Source organism: Pseudophryne corroboree, chromosome 2 (assembly GCF_028390025.1).
Source record: "Pseudophryne corroboree isolate aPseCor3 chromosome 2, aPseCor3.hap2, whole genome shotgun sequence".
Taxonomy (NCBI): Eukaryota; Metazoa; Chordata; class Amphibia; order Anura; family Myobatrachidae; genus Pseudophryne; species Pseudophryne corroboree.
In genome coordinates, this window is record NC_086445.1 from 879629707 (window position 1) to 879642083 (window position 12377).

At 45.2% G+C, this 12377-nt stretch overlaps 1 protein-coding gene across 7 annotated transcripts in view; it reads left to right on the forward strand.

Annotated features, from left to right (window-relative positions):
- ABR (ABR activator of RhoGEF and GTPase) overlaps window positions 1-12377 on the forward strand; it is a 725529-nt gene that overhangs the window by 591834 nt on the left and 121318 nt on the right. For all 7 annotated transcript variants that reach the window (XM_063955968.1, XM_063955969.1, XM_063955971.1 and 4 more), the window contains 3 exons: window positions 4063-4138; window positions 4283-4387; window positions 9943-10017. In XM_063955968.1, coding sequence (XP_063812038.1) covers window positions 4063-4138; window positions 4283-4387; window positions 9943-10017 — 256 coding nt within the window. The remainder of the gene's footprint in view (window positions 1-4062; window positions 4139-4282; window positions 4388-9942; window positions 10018-12377) is intronic.

Here is a 12377-nt window from a genome sequence, read left to right on the forward strand (position 1 = left end):
ATCGCCAAAAAATGCCCCCCCTCTCTGTTTTACCCTGTTTCTGTAGTGCAGTGCAGGGGAGAGTCCTGGGAGCCTTCCTCACAGCGGAGCTGAGCAGGAAAATGGCGCTGTGTGCTGAGGAGAATAAGCCCCGCCCCCTATTTCGGCGGGCTTTTCTCCCGGAGTTTTAGATATCTGGCATGGGTTAAATACATACATATAGCCTCAATGGCTATATGTGATGTATTCTTTTGCCATAAAGGTATTAAATATTGCTGCCCAGGGCGCCCCCAGCAGCGCCCTGCACCCTCCGTGACCGCTTGGTGTGAAGTGTGTGACAACAATGGCGCACAGCTGCAGTGCTGTGCGCTACCTTCATGAAGACTGAAGAGCCTTCTGCCGCCTGTTTCCGGACCTTCAATCTTCAGCATCTGTAAGGGGGGTCGGCGGCGCGGCTCCGGGACGAACCCCAGGGTGAGACCTGTGTTCCGACTCCCTCTGGAGCTAATGGTGTCCAGTAGCCTAAGAATCCAATCCATCCTGCACGCAAGTGAGTTGAAATTCTCTCCCCTAAGTCCCTCGATGCAGTGAGCCTGTTGCCAGCAGGACTCACTGAAAATAAAAAACCTAAAAACTTTTTCTAAGCAGCTCTTTAGGAGAGCCACCTAGATTGCACCCTGCTCGGACGGGCACAAAAACCTAACTGTGGCTTGGAGGAGGGTCATAGGGGGAGGAGCCAGTACACACCACCTAATCCTAAAGCTTTATTTTTGTGCCCTGTCTCCTGCGGAGCCGCTATTCCCCATGGTCCTGACGGAGTCCCCAGCATCCACTTAGGACGTTAGAGAAAAGCCTGGTGCACTAACGTCCGGTATTAGGATAAGCTGGTGCGCTAACTTCCGGCATTAGGGTTAGCTTGGTGCGCTAATGTCCGGCATTAGGATAAGACTGGTGCACTAATGTCCATCATAAGGCTGTGCCTGGTGCACTAATGTCCATCATTTGGTTATGCCTGGTGCACTAACGTCCGTCATTTGGTTATGCCTGGTGCACAAACGTCCGTCATTTGGTTATGCCTGGTGCACTAACGTCCGTCATTTGGTTATGCCTGGTGCACTAACGTCCGTCATTTGGTTATGCCTGGTGCACTAACGTCCGTCATTTGGTTATGCCTGGTGCACTAACGTCCGTCATTTGGTTATGCCTGGTGCACTAACGTCCGTCATTTGGTTATGCCTGGTGCACTAACGTCCGTCATTTGGTTATGCCTGGTGCACTAACGTCCGTCATTTGGTTATGCCTGGTGCACTAACGTCCGTCATTTGGTTATGCCTGGTGCACTAACGTCCGTCATTTGGTTATGCCTGGTGCACTAACGTCCGTCATTTGGTTATGCCTGGTGCACTAACGTCCGTCATTTGGTTATGCCTGGTGCACTAACGTCCGTCATTTGGTTATGCCTGGTGCACTAACGTCCGTCATTTGGTTATGCCTGGTGCACTAACGTCCGTCATTTGGTTATGCCTGGTGCACTAACGTCCGTCATTTGGTTATGCCTGGTGCCCTAACGTCCGTCATTTGGTTATGCCTGGTGCCCTATCGTCCATCATTAGGATATGTCCAGTGCACTGATGTCTATCATTAGGATATGCCGGCATTAGGATATTTCTAGTAAATAAAGCATATTGAGTGTCACATTTTTAAATTGATTTTAGTTTTTCAGTGCATTATTTACACACATCCAATGCATGGTAATATGTGGCGTGTGCACTATTATAAAATGTGGTATAGATTTAATTTTATAAATGTGTGCCCAGTTGAAAGAAAGTGTTTGTTATCTTGTATTGTGTCATTGATAAAGAGGGTAACACTGCCAGACTTTCTGAGCAGTACTTTATATCCCCTCCTATCACACGGTACTGCAGAGAGCCCAGGATGACATTTCACATGGGGAATGGTTAAAATGTCACTGCAAATTAAAAACAACCGTCATTGTATGCATCAAAAAGGAATCTCATAAGCTACTGTAGGTATAAGTTATTGTTGCGAGTAAACCTAATAGTCAATCATTCCTGTTCCCTCAGCAAGAGGAGTCTGCTGCTCTGATTTGGCTACTGTGGTGATATCATGCAGTGTTTTGTTGGACTGTGATTAATAGCTATCAGTGGTGCTGCACCCTTTCTAACAATACAGGAACATAGGACCTCCCACTTTACCTTGAAATTGTGGACAAGTATTGCAGTTATTCCTGCAAGAAACACCTATGCTCTATGTTATTTGTATTTCTAGACATGAAATGTCCCTCTGTAACTGAGTTCCACCTGACACTTACTACCGATAAGTCCTATAATATTGTCTTTATATAGGTTAACCCAATCCACAATTTTGTTTCCTTTACCACATTAGCTGTTATTGATCATGTAGCTCCTCCGAATACAGTTATGGACAGTTATATGATCATTGCAGGTAATCTAAGATAAAGATGTGTCCTCATACATCTAGCCTCAATACACCACGCAGCATGAGATGCCCGGCGTGAGTGAGCCGCCAGGTCCCATACAACTCTGCTAGTAACGGGCATCTTGGTAGCAACGCATTGCAACTAGGACGCAGCAAGTGTCTGTGCTGAATAATTTGATATGTGAGACTTGCATATTGTGTGTGACTGAGTCTGTATTCGGAGCACAGCGGTACTTGTTTTGGAAAGAAGCTGCAGCACTTTGTATACAGATTCAAAGACTCAGTTGCACACAGCTATACAAGTGTCGTATATTAAATTAAAAGGCACAGTCTTCTGGTGTGTCTAAGCCACATTTTCGGCAAAAAAAGGATGCCCACTGCTATCAGTCTCACGGACTTGGCGCCCTGAGAGGGGCTGTTTGGCACGGCTTCAGCAGTGAGGTATAAGGAGTCTTCGTACACCATTGTTTCAGTCACTTATAACTTTCAATGAAAGATTGAAGCTGAAAAAAAAAATTCAGACATTTTTTAAAATATATTTTAGAGGTGTTGGGACAGATTGCAGAGAAGGGGGGTACTTGCCTGTTCTACTTTACGGTATAGGTACATATCCAGTGGCACCAGTGTAATGATACAGAATTACAGATGTAACAAAGATCTTATTTGGAGAGACTATGACTGTGCCACTGCATCCGTACACGTAGTACTGTGCTTACCATTTTAACTTAATTGCTAGTGGGCAGGCAGATACCCAGACACTGGTGCGCCCCCACCATTACTGTAACATATCTGCAGTGCTTACCAGGCATTCCAACAGTTGTCATCCTGATACAGCCACACTGTAAATATGTTCCCATGTAACGCACTGTTGTTTGGGGATATCACAACTTTATCCAGCTGCTATTAACCTGTCACACATAGTATTCACTGCTGTCTAGCAGCAACTTGTATAGGCTTTTCTTTGCCCTTATGTCATACCCCAAAATATCCAGAACCATGGCTGAAATATATAAGTAGCACGTTTCACCTGGGGAGCAATCACTCTCAAATCACTTCTGAAAATGAAGACAATGGATTGCTATGTCTGTAATGCGCCCTACACACTGGGCGATAAAACTGAAAGATATGAACGATCTCATTCATTAATGAACGAGACACCGTTCATATCTTTCAGTGTAGAGGCACCAGCGATGAACGATGCGCGCCCCCCCCCCCGCCGCCGAGCTGCCCGACGGCGGATCGCAAGTGTTCAGGGCCCTTATGGGCCCTACACACATACCGATCCGCCGCCAAGCTGGGGCCGCGCATCGTTAATCGTTGGTGCCTACACACAACGATATGAACGAGTTCTCGTTCATTTCGTTTTGTTTTATCTGCCAGTGTGTAGGGCCCATTAGGCTCATGAATGTCCACAATCCACAGGATCTTCTGTATTTTAAAGGTTCCATTCATTTATATTAGTCATGTTCATCCCAGTCATAAAACATAACATTACTTTCCACATTTGTGTTAGTGGTATTAGAATTCAGAGTTATTATAGCCGCTCTTGCCTTTTGGTAAAAATGTTTATGTTGTCCTTTGACTTAAGCTAAATTATGTCATATCTCATGTACTGTTTCACAGAGCTATTTCTTCCTTCTGTCGTCCGATTACGAGAGGTCAGAGTGGAGAGAGGCCATTCAGAAGCTGCAGAAGAAAGGTGAGTTGGTCCAGCTATTGCTACTGACAGCTTTAACAAAGACTGAATGTACAGATGATCACTATTCCTATGTGATATGTAGTAAATACAGTGTCTAAGATCTAATAATATAGATTTTCAGCTATTCATTTTCTGTCGTTCTAGATTTACAAGCATTTGCACTAAGTTCTTTAGAGCTGCAGGTGCTTACTGGGTCCTGCTTCAAATTGCGAACAGTTCACAACATGCCTATAATCAGCAATAAAGATGGTAAGCAAATGTCTTTCTAATGATTGCAGTAGCTCTCGTGGTCCACATGATGGCGCTGTCTGTTATATTTAGCAATGTATGTGCAAGTTGTTAATCAGTCAGGAGTCCTCCAAAGAATGATGATGCTCTTCATATTACTTAAGTTTGCATGTGGTTTTGATCCAAATAAGTTATTAATCCGCTTGATGTGTTGCAGTCTGAAGGCCATACAAGTGTAACCCTATAACCCCTGACTGACCTGCTGTATATACAGACACACCTTGTGAACATGTGCGGGCAATGGGATAGATTATCCTGCTGCTTACAGTTTTCACATTACTAACTACAAAGACAGTCGCATGAGCAAATTTCATTTTGAGAGTTCAGTAATGGGGTGGCACTTGATATGCCGGCTGTCGTGATCCCGGTGCTCAGCATACCGTCACCGGAATCCTGACAGCCGGCATACCGACAACTATTTTCCCTCTTGGATGTCCACGACACCCCTGGAGGGAGAATAAATAGCGTGGTGCCCGCAAGGGGCTCTTTTGTGCTTGCCCCGCTGCCAGTATACCGGCGGTCGGGATCTCAGCGCCGGTATACTGGGCACCGGGATCCCAAGCGCCGGCATATCGAAGTAGACCCCAGTGATGTAATATATAAAGCTTAAATGTATATACCGTGATCCACTGGGGCTCCCGGTGAATTTTGCGGTATCACATTTTGTTTTCAATATTATCTGAACTTCACACACAATTTACATATTGGTTGAGCTTTAAATTAATTTGTAAGTAATAAAATGAAATCGCTGACGACACTATCACCAGTCAGTATATTGCTCTGGGGAAGGTAGCCCTAGAAGTGTGCAGCGCGATCACGTGACTTACAGCTTTCATCCACTCATATGTTTCATGTATGAGGTCAAAAAAGGGTCCTCATTAAATTGCTCTAAAAATATTAGTTTTTTTATAGTTTCTTCTGTAATCACAAGGATTTATGCCTGCATAAATACCAAACAAGTGGGCAGCAATCAATATTCCAGAGTATTAATTAGAATGTGAGCAGTCAGTGTACTAGCTGGAGCATGCTCAGTGTGTGTCTGATAACAATCCTGTGACATCATCTTGCTTCTCGTCCATTAGCTCGGAATGGTCACATGAGCTCAGTGTTGCATTTACTTTTGACCACACCAACATTTTAATTTAAATAAAGTATGAGCGAGCCAGGCATAATGTTTCCTATGTAGCTGTATGTTTCCCCCCTTATTCAACAATATGTGCCTTGATAAATTTGCATTAAAGTTAGTAATTTACTCTGGTTGTACTATTAATGTTGGATTTCTCGGGTACGCGGTAAGACTTTCCTTGCTCCTTTATTAATCAGTCTAGTAGTTTCAAAGTGAGGTTGTTGTCCTTGTCCTTCCACTCTCTACCATACAAGAGCCTGAGGAATGTGCGGTTATTCCCTGGGATCTCTCCCAGGTAGGAGGGAAATGCTTGGTGTAAACTTGGAGATGGCAGGGGGGATTCAGTCGGTAAAGGCTCTCAGAAGAAGCTCCTCTCATGTTGAGTGTGCTCTCTATCTATAAAATAACGTTACTCTGTACATTGCTGTTATGTTAGTTAGCTATAAATAATAGCTGCTATGACATCAGCAGCAAGACACCAGAAGTTCACCCACATGGTGTCAGGGCCAGCATAGCAAGCCATGAATAATAGGTTTGAGGAGCAGAACTTATTAACACTCAGCGTGCTTCTACTAACTACAGCACAAGGAGTAATAAAGGATGGCAAAAGATGAGATGCATTGAAAATAAAAAAGGTCTGTTTTGTTATTGCGCTATATTTTATCTTGACACCAGAGTTGGGTTCAGAAAGACTAAGAACAAACTTGGGGGGAGATTTCTCAACACTTTGGGAGAGATAAAGTACCAGCCTGTAATGTGACAAAAGTTGATTTGTTAGTACTTTGGTGGTCATTCCGAGTTGATCGCTAGCTGCATTTGTTCGCAGCGCAGCAATCAGGCTAAAAAACGGCAGTTCTGCGCATGCATATGCGGCGCAATGCGCACGTACAACGTACGGACACAACGAACGATGTCGTTTTGCACAGGGTCTAGCGATGCACTGGTGGCCACAGAATGATTGACATGAAGTGGGCGTTTCTGGGTGGCAACTGACCGTTTTCAGGGAGTGTTCGGAAAAACGCAGGCGTGGCTGGGCGAACGCTGGGCGGGTGTGTGATGTCAAATCCGGAATTGAATAGTCTGTAGTGATCGCAAGCGCTGAGTAGGTTTTGAGCTACTCTGAAACTACACAAAATATTTTTGCAGGCGCTCTGCTAGACAACCGTTCGCACTTCTGCTAAGCTAATATACACTCAGTGGGCGGCGGCATAGCGTTTGCACAGTTGCTAAAAACTGCTAGCGAGCGATCAACTCGGAATGACCCACTTTATCCCTCTCCAAATGTTAATAAATCTCCCCCTCGTTCTGATACAACTGTCATTCTCGCATTCTGCATTCTCCTTCACATATCTGAAAACCATCTTAATATGAGCTTTATAGAGAGATTTAATTGTTCTAAACATTGCTCCTGCACTTTTTGTTTGAAGAGCGTAATTATAACCAGGTTATATATGAAGGTTTATAAATTATATTACAGAATGCATCTTTCAAATAAATATTGAAGCTCATGGGCGTAGCTATAGTGGGTGCAGGTTTGCCATTGCTATGGGGCCCATAGCCTTAAAGGGTCTCCCTCTGGGATATGACTCAACCTCACCCAGGTCATAAAGTTGTCTTACTAGGTTCCTGGAAATGCCCACTAAGAGCTCTGTGGCATAACATGAACTGAGGACACTGTACAGCAGTACAATGTGGCATATTGTTAACTCAGCGCACTACAATGTGACATAACATAATTAGAGGGCACTGTTTGGTATAATGTGAAATAAGGTACTATTATGGGGCATTACATTAGGGCACCACACTATAGCTCATTGAACCCCTCACTTAATGCATTATTATTTTGATATAGTGTAGACAAAGTTTTACTTACCTCTTGCAGCATTTTTATATTTTGGGCATCTGCACAATAGGCCTTTCCTTATGGTGACCATAAGCATATTGCTTCCTGCTTTTCCCATTGACATACTACCATTCTCATTCTGTTTACAAAACAGCATTCTTTTTTTGATGTGCTTGTAGATGGGTTCTCAAACTATTTTGTTTTGGGACACCATATGACAATACAAAAATGATTAGAGGACACAATCAGGTTACTGCAGAATGGCCTCCACACGTGTGGTCAGCAGATTGTGCATGCAGAGGATCAAAACAGAAGAGAAATGACGCTAATGTAATTACTTCATTTCTTACACATCGTATGGACAACTTTCAGAATCCCTGTTCTTGCATGAGGTTTTTAATATTTTGATGCAAATGTTAAGTTTATACACCTGTGAAGGCTTTGGGGATGACAGGAAGAGGTAGAGGATGATTATGGATAGACAGTGGGTGACAGGGAAAGGCAGTGGGTGACTTCGGAGACAACGGTAATTGATGTATGTTCCCCCTACACAGAAACATCCCATACTGTCAGTGGTCAGAGCTCCTCTCCTTTCCCCTCATGCTTACTTGCTGCTTTTTACCCCTCCTCCACATCCCCTTTCCCCGGCGGCTATGGCCCCCCACCACACACACACAGGCTGCACTTACTTATGCCTTTTCATAGACCCGGAGACAGTCCTGTTGCTGGCAGCTAGCTTCTCTAACTGCAGTTTTGGTGCTGGCTGTCAGCTTCTGTGGCTGCTGCCGATCGGGGTGATAGGAGAAGCGGAACACTGGGTTGAGGGATGAACTGGAAAGGCTGAGCACTGGGTTCGGGGGCAGAACTGGAGAGGTTGAGCACCGAAGTGGGGGCGGGACTGGAGAGTGGCCTTGCATTGGGGTGTGGGCAGGACTGAAGAGGCTGAGCACTGTGGTGGGGTGGGGCCTGGGCTGGCTGGACAGGCTGAGCATTGGGTTGGGTTCAGGACTGTAGAGGCTGAGCACTGGAGTGGGGGTGGGACTGGAGAGGCTGAGCAGTAGGGAGGGACTGGAGAGGCTGAGCACTGGGGTGGGGGTGGGACTGTAGAGGCTGAGCACTGGGGAGGGACTGTAGAGGCTGAGCACTGTGGTGGGGTTGGGACTGGAGAGGCTGAGCACTGGGTTGGGGGCAGAACTGGAGAGGCTGAGCACTGAAGTGGGGGCGGGACTGGAGAGATGCTTTGCACTGGAGTGTGGGTGGGACTGAAGAGACTGATCACTGGAGTGAGGGTGGGTCTGTAGAGACTGAGTACTGGAGTGGGACTGGAGAGGCTAAGCACTGGGGTGGTGGTTGGACTGGAGAGGCTGAGCATATTGTGTTAGGCACAGGACTGTAGAGGCTGAGCACTGGTGTTGGGGTGGAGCTGCCTAATTTTATTTATTTATAAACCGTTTCTTATATCGTGCAGCAAATTCTGTTGCTCTTTACAATTGGACACAATGATAAAACAAAACTGGGTAATAAACAGTTATAGAGGTATGAAGGCCCTGCTCACAAGCTTACAATCTATGACTACTAGGATCTCTCAGCCAGTTATCTGAGTAATCTGAAGTAACAGACACTGCAACTTTATTTCAGACTGATCGGATCACTGGCTGAGAGATCAGAGGAGTCATCAACGCAACCCCATGCTCAGATGGTTGTTACCCATAGTTTGAGAACCTCTGAGCTAGAAGCAGTAAATATTGTTAATATTCTTTCTTGTGCTAGATGTAAAGCAACATCAAATTCTATTATCCTGCTATCCGCTCATATTGTGTGCATATTTCTTATAGGTATTGTAAGTTCCCTTATGGTAAGCAAGTTACCTCTATATTGCCATACCTCCCAACATTCAGATCAGGCATGTCCAAACTGTGGCCCTCCAGCTGTTGAGAAACTACACATCCAAGCATGCCCTGACACAGCTTTAGCATTCTCTGATAGCAAAACTGTGTCAGGGCATGCTGGGATGTGTAGTTTCACAACAGCTGGAGGGCCGCAGTTTGGACATGCCTGATTTAGATCTTGTAAGGAGGTACTCTTTGCGCGGCGTCGAAAAGGGGCATGGCCTAAGGAAAAGGGGGTGGCTTCGCGTGGGCGGCACGATCGCGAGCCACGCCTCCAATTTTCATCATAGTGGGGGTACGGCCAGCACTCTGTGAGCTGCTGGCCATACCCCCAGTCCCCCTACCTCACTGGAATAGACGTGCGCACAGCGTCTATTCACCGCTGCTCTGCTCTGAACTGAGCAGAGCAGCAACTGCCCCACCCCCCCACCGCGGGACACTGCTGCCCACGGGAGGGACAGCGGGACAGACCCAAAAAAAAGGGACTGTCCCGTGAAAATCAGGACACTTGGGAGGTATGATATTGCTAAATAGTAATAGTTCCATGTGGTTCTAATGAGTCGCAAGAAGCAACACATACTGTATCTGTGTTCTTATTTTGGTACCGAATTGTCAGCACTAACTGTGTATTGAAAGTTTTCATATTCATGTATTCTAGATGATGAATCTTCTGGACTGTATGGTTTCCTGCATGTGATCGTTCACTCTGCCAAAGGATTCGACCACTCTGCCAGTAAGTACTGCTGGACATTTGCTTTAGGTCATTTGAACAGTATCAGTGCTGTATAAGATTTTCATTGGGTAGGCTTTAAATGCATATGGTCCAATGAAAGATATCTGGGCTGTAGAGGCTTTGTGCACATTGGTGTTCGGTAATTCTGTCTCCTCTCAGTTCCATTTTTGACAGGAGAATTAGTGGGTGACATAATCTGACAGCGATTATTGGTTTCTCTGGGGTGACCGCATTGCAGTAAATACAGAGGTACTCGCAGTAAAGTATACCTTCATTCAAGTAGAAATTTGTGATAGACCCAGTTATTCAATCCAGTAAAGTATTAGTGCTAGTTGGTATACTGATTGTATCCCAGGGCAGTGCATGGAAACCTATCAGTGGCTACAACAACAACAACATCATTCAATTCAAAATATCAGATTGACCCATGATTTTTTTCTTTTTTGTGTTTTTTTTTTTTTTTTAGTTTAAAAATAAATCTCTCACTGATTTACTTTGGATACAGCAGCTGTCAGAGAGTGACACGGACAATGGCTCAGTGGAGTGAGTCCAGGGCAGGCCGTTATACTGCTTCGTTATGCCAGAACTGTAGCATGTAGCTGGCTTGGCTACGCTGGGCTGGCTATCAGGTGCAGGACGGCTCTGCTCCTGTCTTGGTTTTCGCTACAGAGACCTTCACAAGATCATAATGTATAACTCTGAGTCAGTGTGACACTATCAGTACCTGCTGACAATGACACTGGTGCAGGCCCCTCCATTGTGGTTGGCCTTGGTGCAGTGTATGAGCTGAACAGCCGATTGTTACACCCATGACTTATATTGTATGCTGTGTTCTTTTCACATAGAGGAGTCTATACATATAATGTAATTAATATATCTTACTGTTATTATTCTGTTTATTGATGTGATTTTTAGAATTTTTTTATGTGAAAAATCATGCTTTCTTTATATACATTTTTGTGGGTGTCGTACATCCCTATAATCTGTGGTCTAAGTGAATCACATACATTGTGCTCTTTATTTACTTGTGTTTGGACAATAGTGTTTTTTTTTTTTTTTTGGGGGGTGTATACAGCGCTTATCTGTATTTCATATAGACAACAAGCATCTGAAAATATCCCTCCCAGATGTCTGAGTCTGACATCTTCAATTAGTAACTTTTATAAAGACACCGTGCACACTCCACTGGGGGTCTCCACAAAGAGATAGGCACAGTTAAAGGGGGGTACACACGTAGCTATGTGTGCTTAAAGTCTACGCAATCTGACTAGCTTGCTTAGAAATTAAGCACGGATCTCACCGTGTGTATGCCCCATAGCGACAGCGTTGTGTGGCCCTGCGCATCGCTATCACCAGTACTAGATTGGCCTGTAGTAGTAGAACGCTTACTTCACCGCTGTGTGAAGTGAGCATCCGTCCCCCCTCGCTCAGCACACATCGCGCTGAGCAGGGAAGGGGGGGGGGGGGGATGTGTGCAGAGCGTCTGTGCTAGATCGCTCAGCACGCACCACCACATGTGTACCCCCCTTTAGAAATGAAGCATGGATCTCTCCGTGTGTATGCCGATAGCGATGCACGGCCCTACGCATCGCTATCACTGACTCCAGATTGGTCTGGCCTGACTCTAGTTAAATCGCTCACTTCACCCCAATCCGTCCCCCTCGCTTAACACACATCGCACTGTGTGCTAAGCGTGGGGAGAGATGTGTGGTGAGCGTTCGTGCTAGATCACTCAGCACACATCTCTGTACACATCGGTACGTGTGTACCCCCCATAAGAGGTTCTGTTCCCTGAGAGGATGGGAGGCAGAATTACATATTGGGGGATATTCAATTACCCCGACTTGCTGTTGGGTGTAATGTATCGCTGGGGGGTGCTATCTATTTAGCCCTGATAAGCGCATGCCACGGCTTATCAGGGGTTTTGTTTCACCTGCCTCCAGCAGGCGAAGCAAAATCCCCGATGATAGACCCATTTTCATCCAAAAATGGGGCTTTTTCACCCGTAAACACACAGGTTTCACTGAACCTGTGTGTTTTCAGGTGAAAATGCACGTTTTACCGGCCGAGTTTTTACTCCCGATGTCTCATCGGGGGTAATTGAATATCCTTGAATGTCTGTATGCAGACAGCCCTAATGTCTGTGACAGCCTGGAAACCAATAAAACATTTGATTTTAAGGCCGTTTTCAAGTCCAGTTAATAGCTCTTAGTTGTTTATCATCTGTGTGTATTAACTTAGTGACAGTATAATTTAAAAAAAAAACATGCAAGTGTCTCAGTCAGTTTTCATCTTTCAAAAAAGGTGAAAGTAAGGGAAGTGGGGGGGGGGGGGGGGGTAATGTAATTAATTACAAGAGC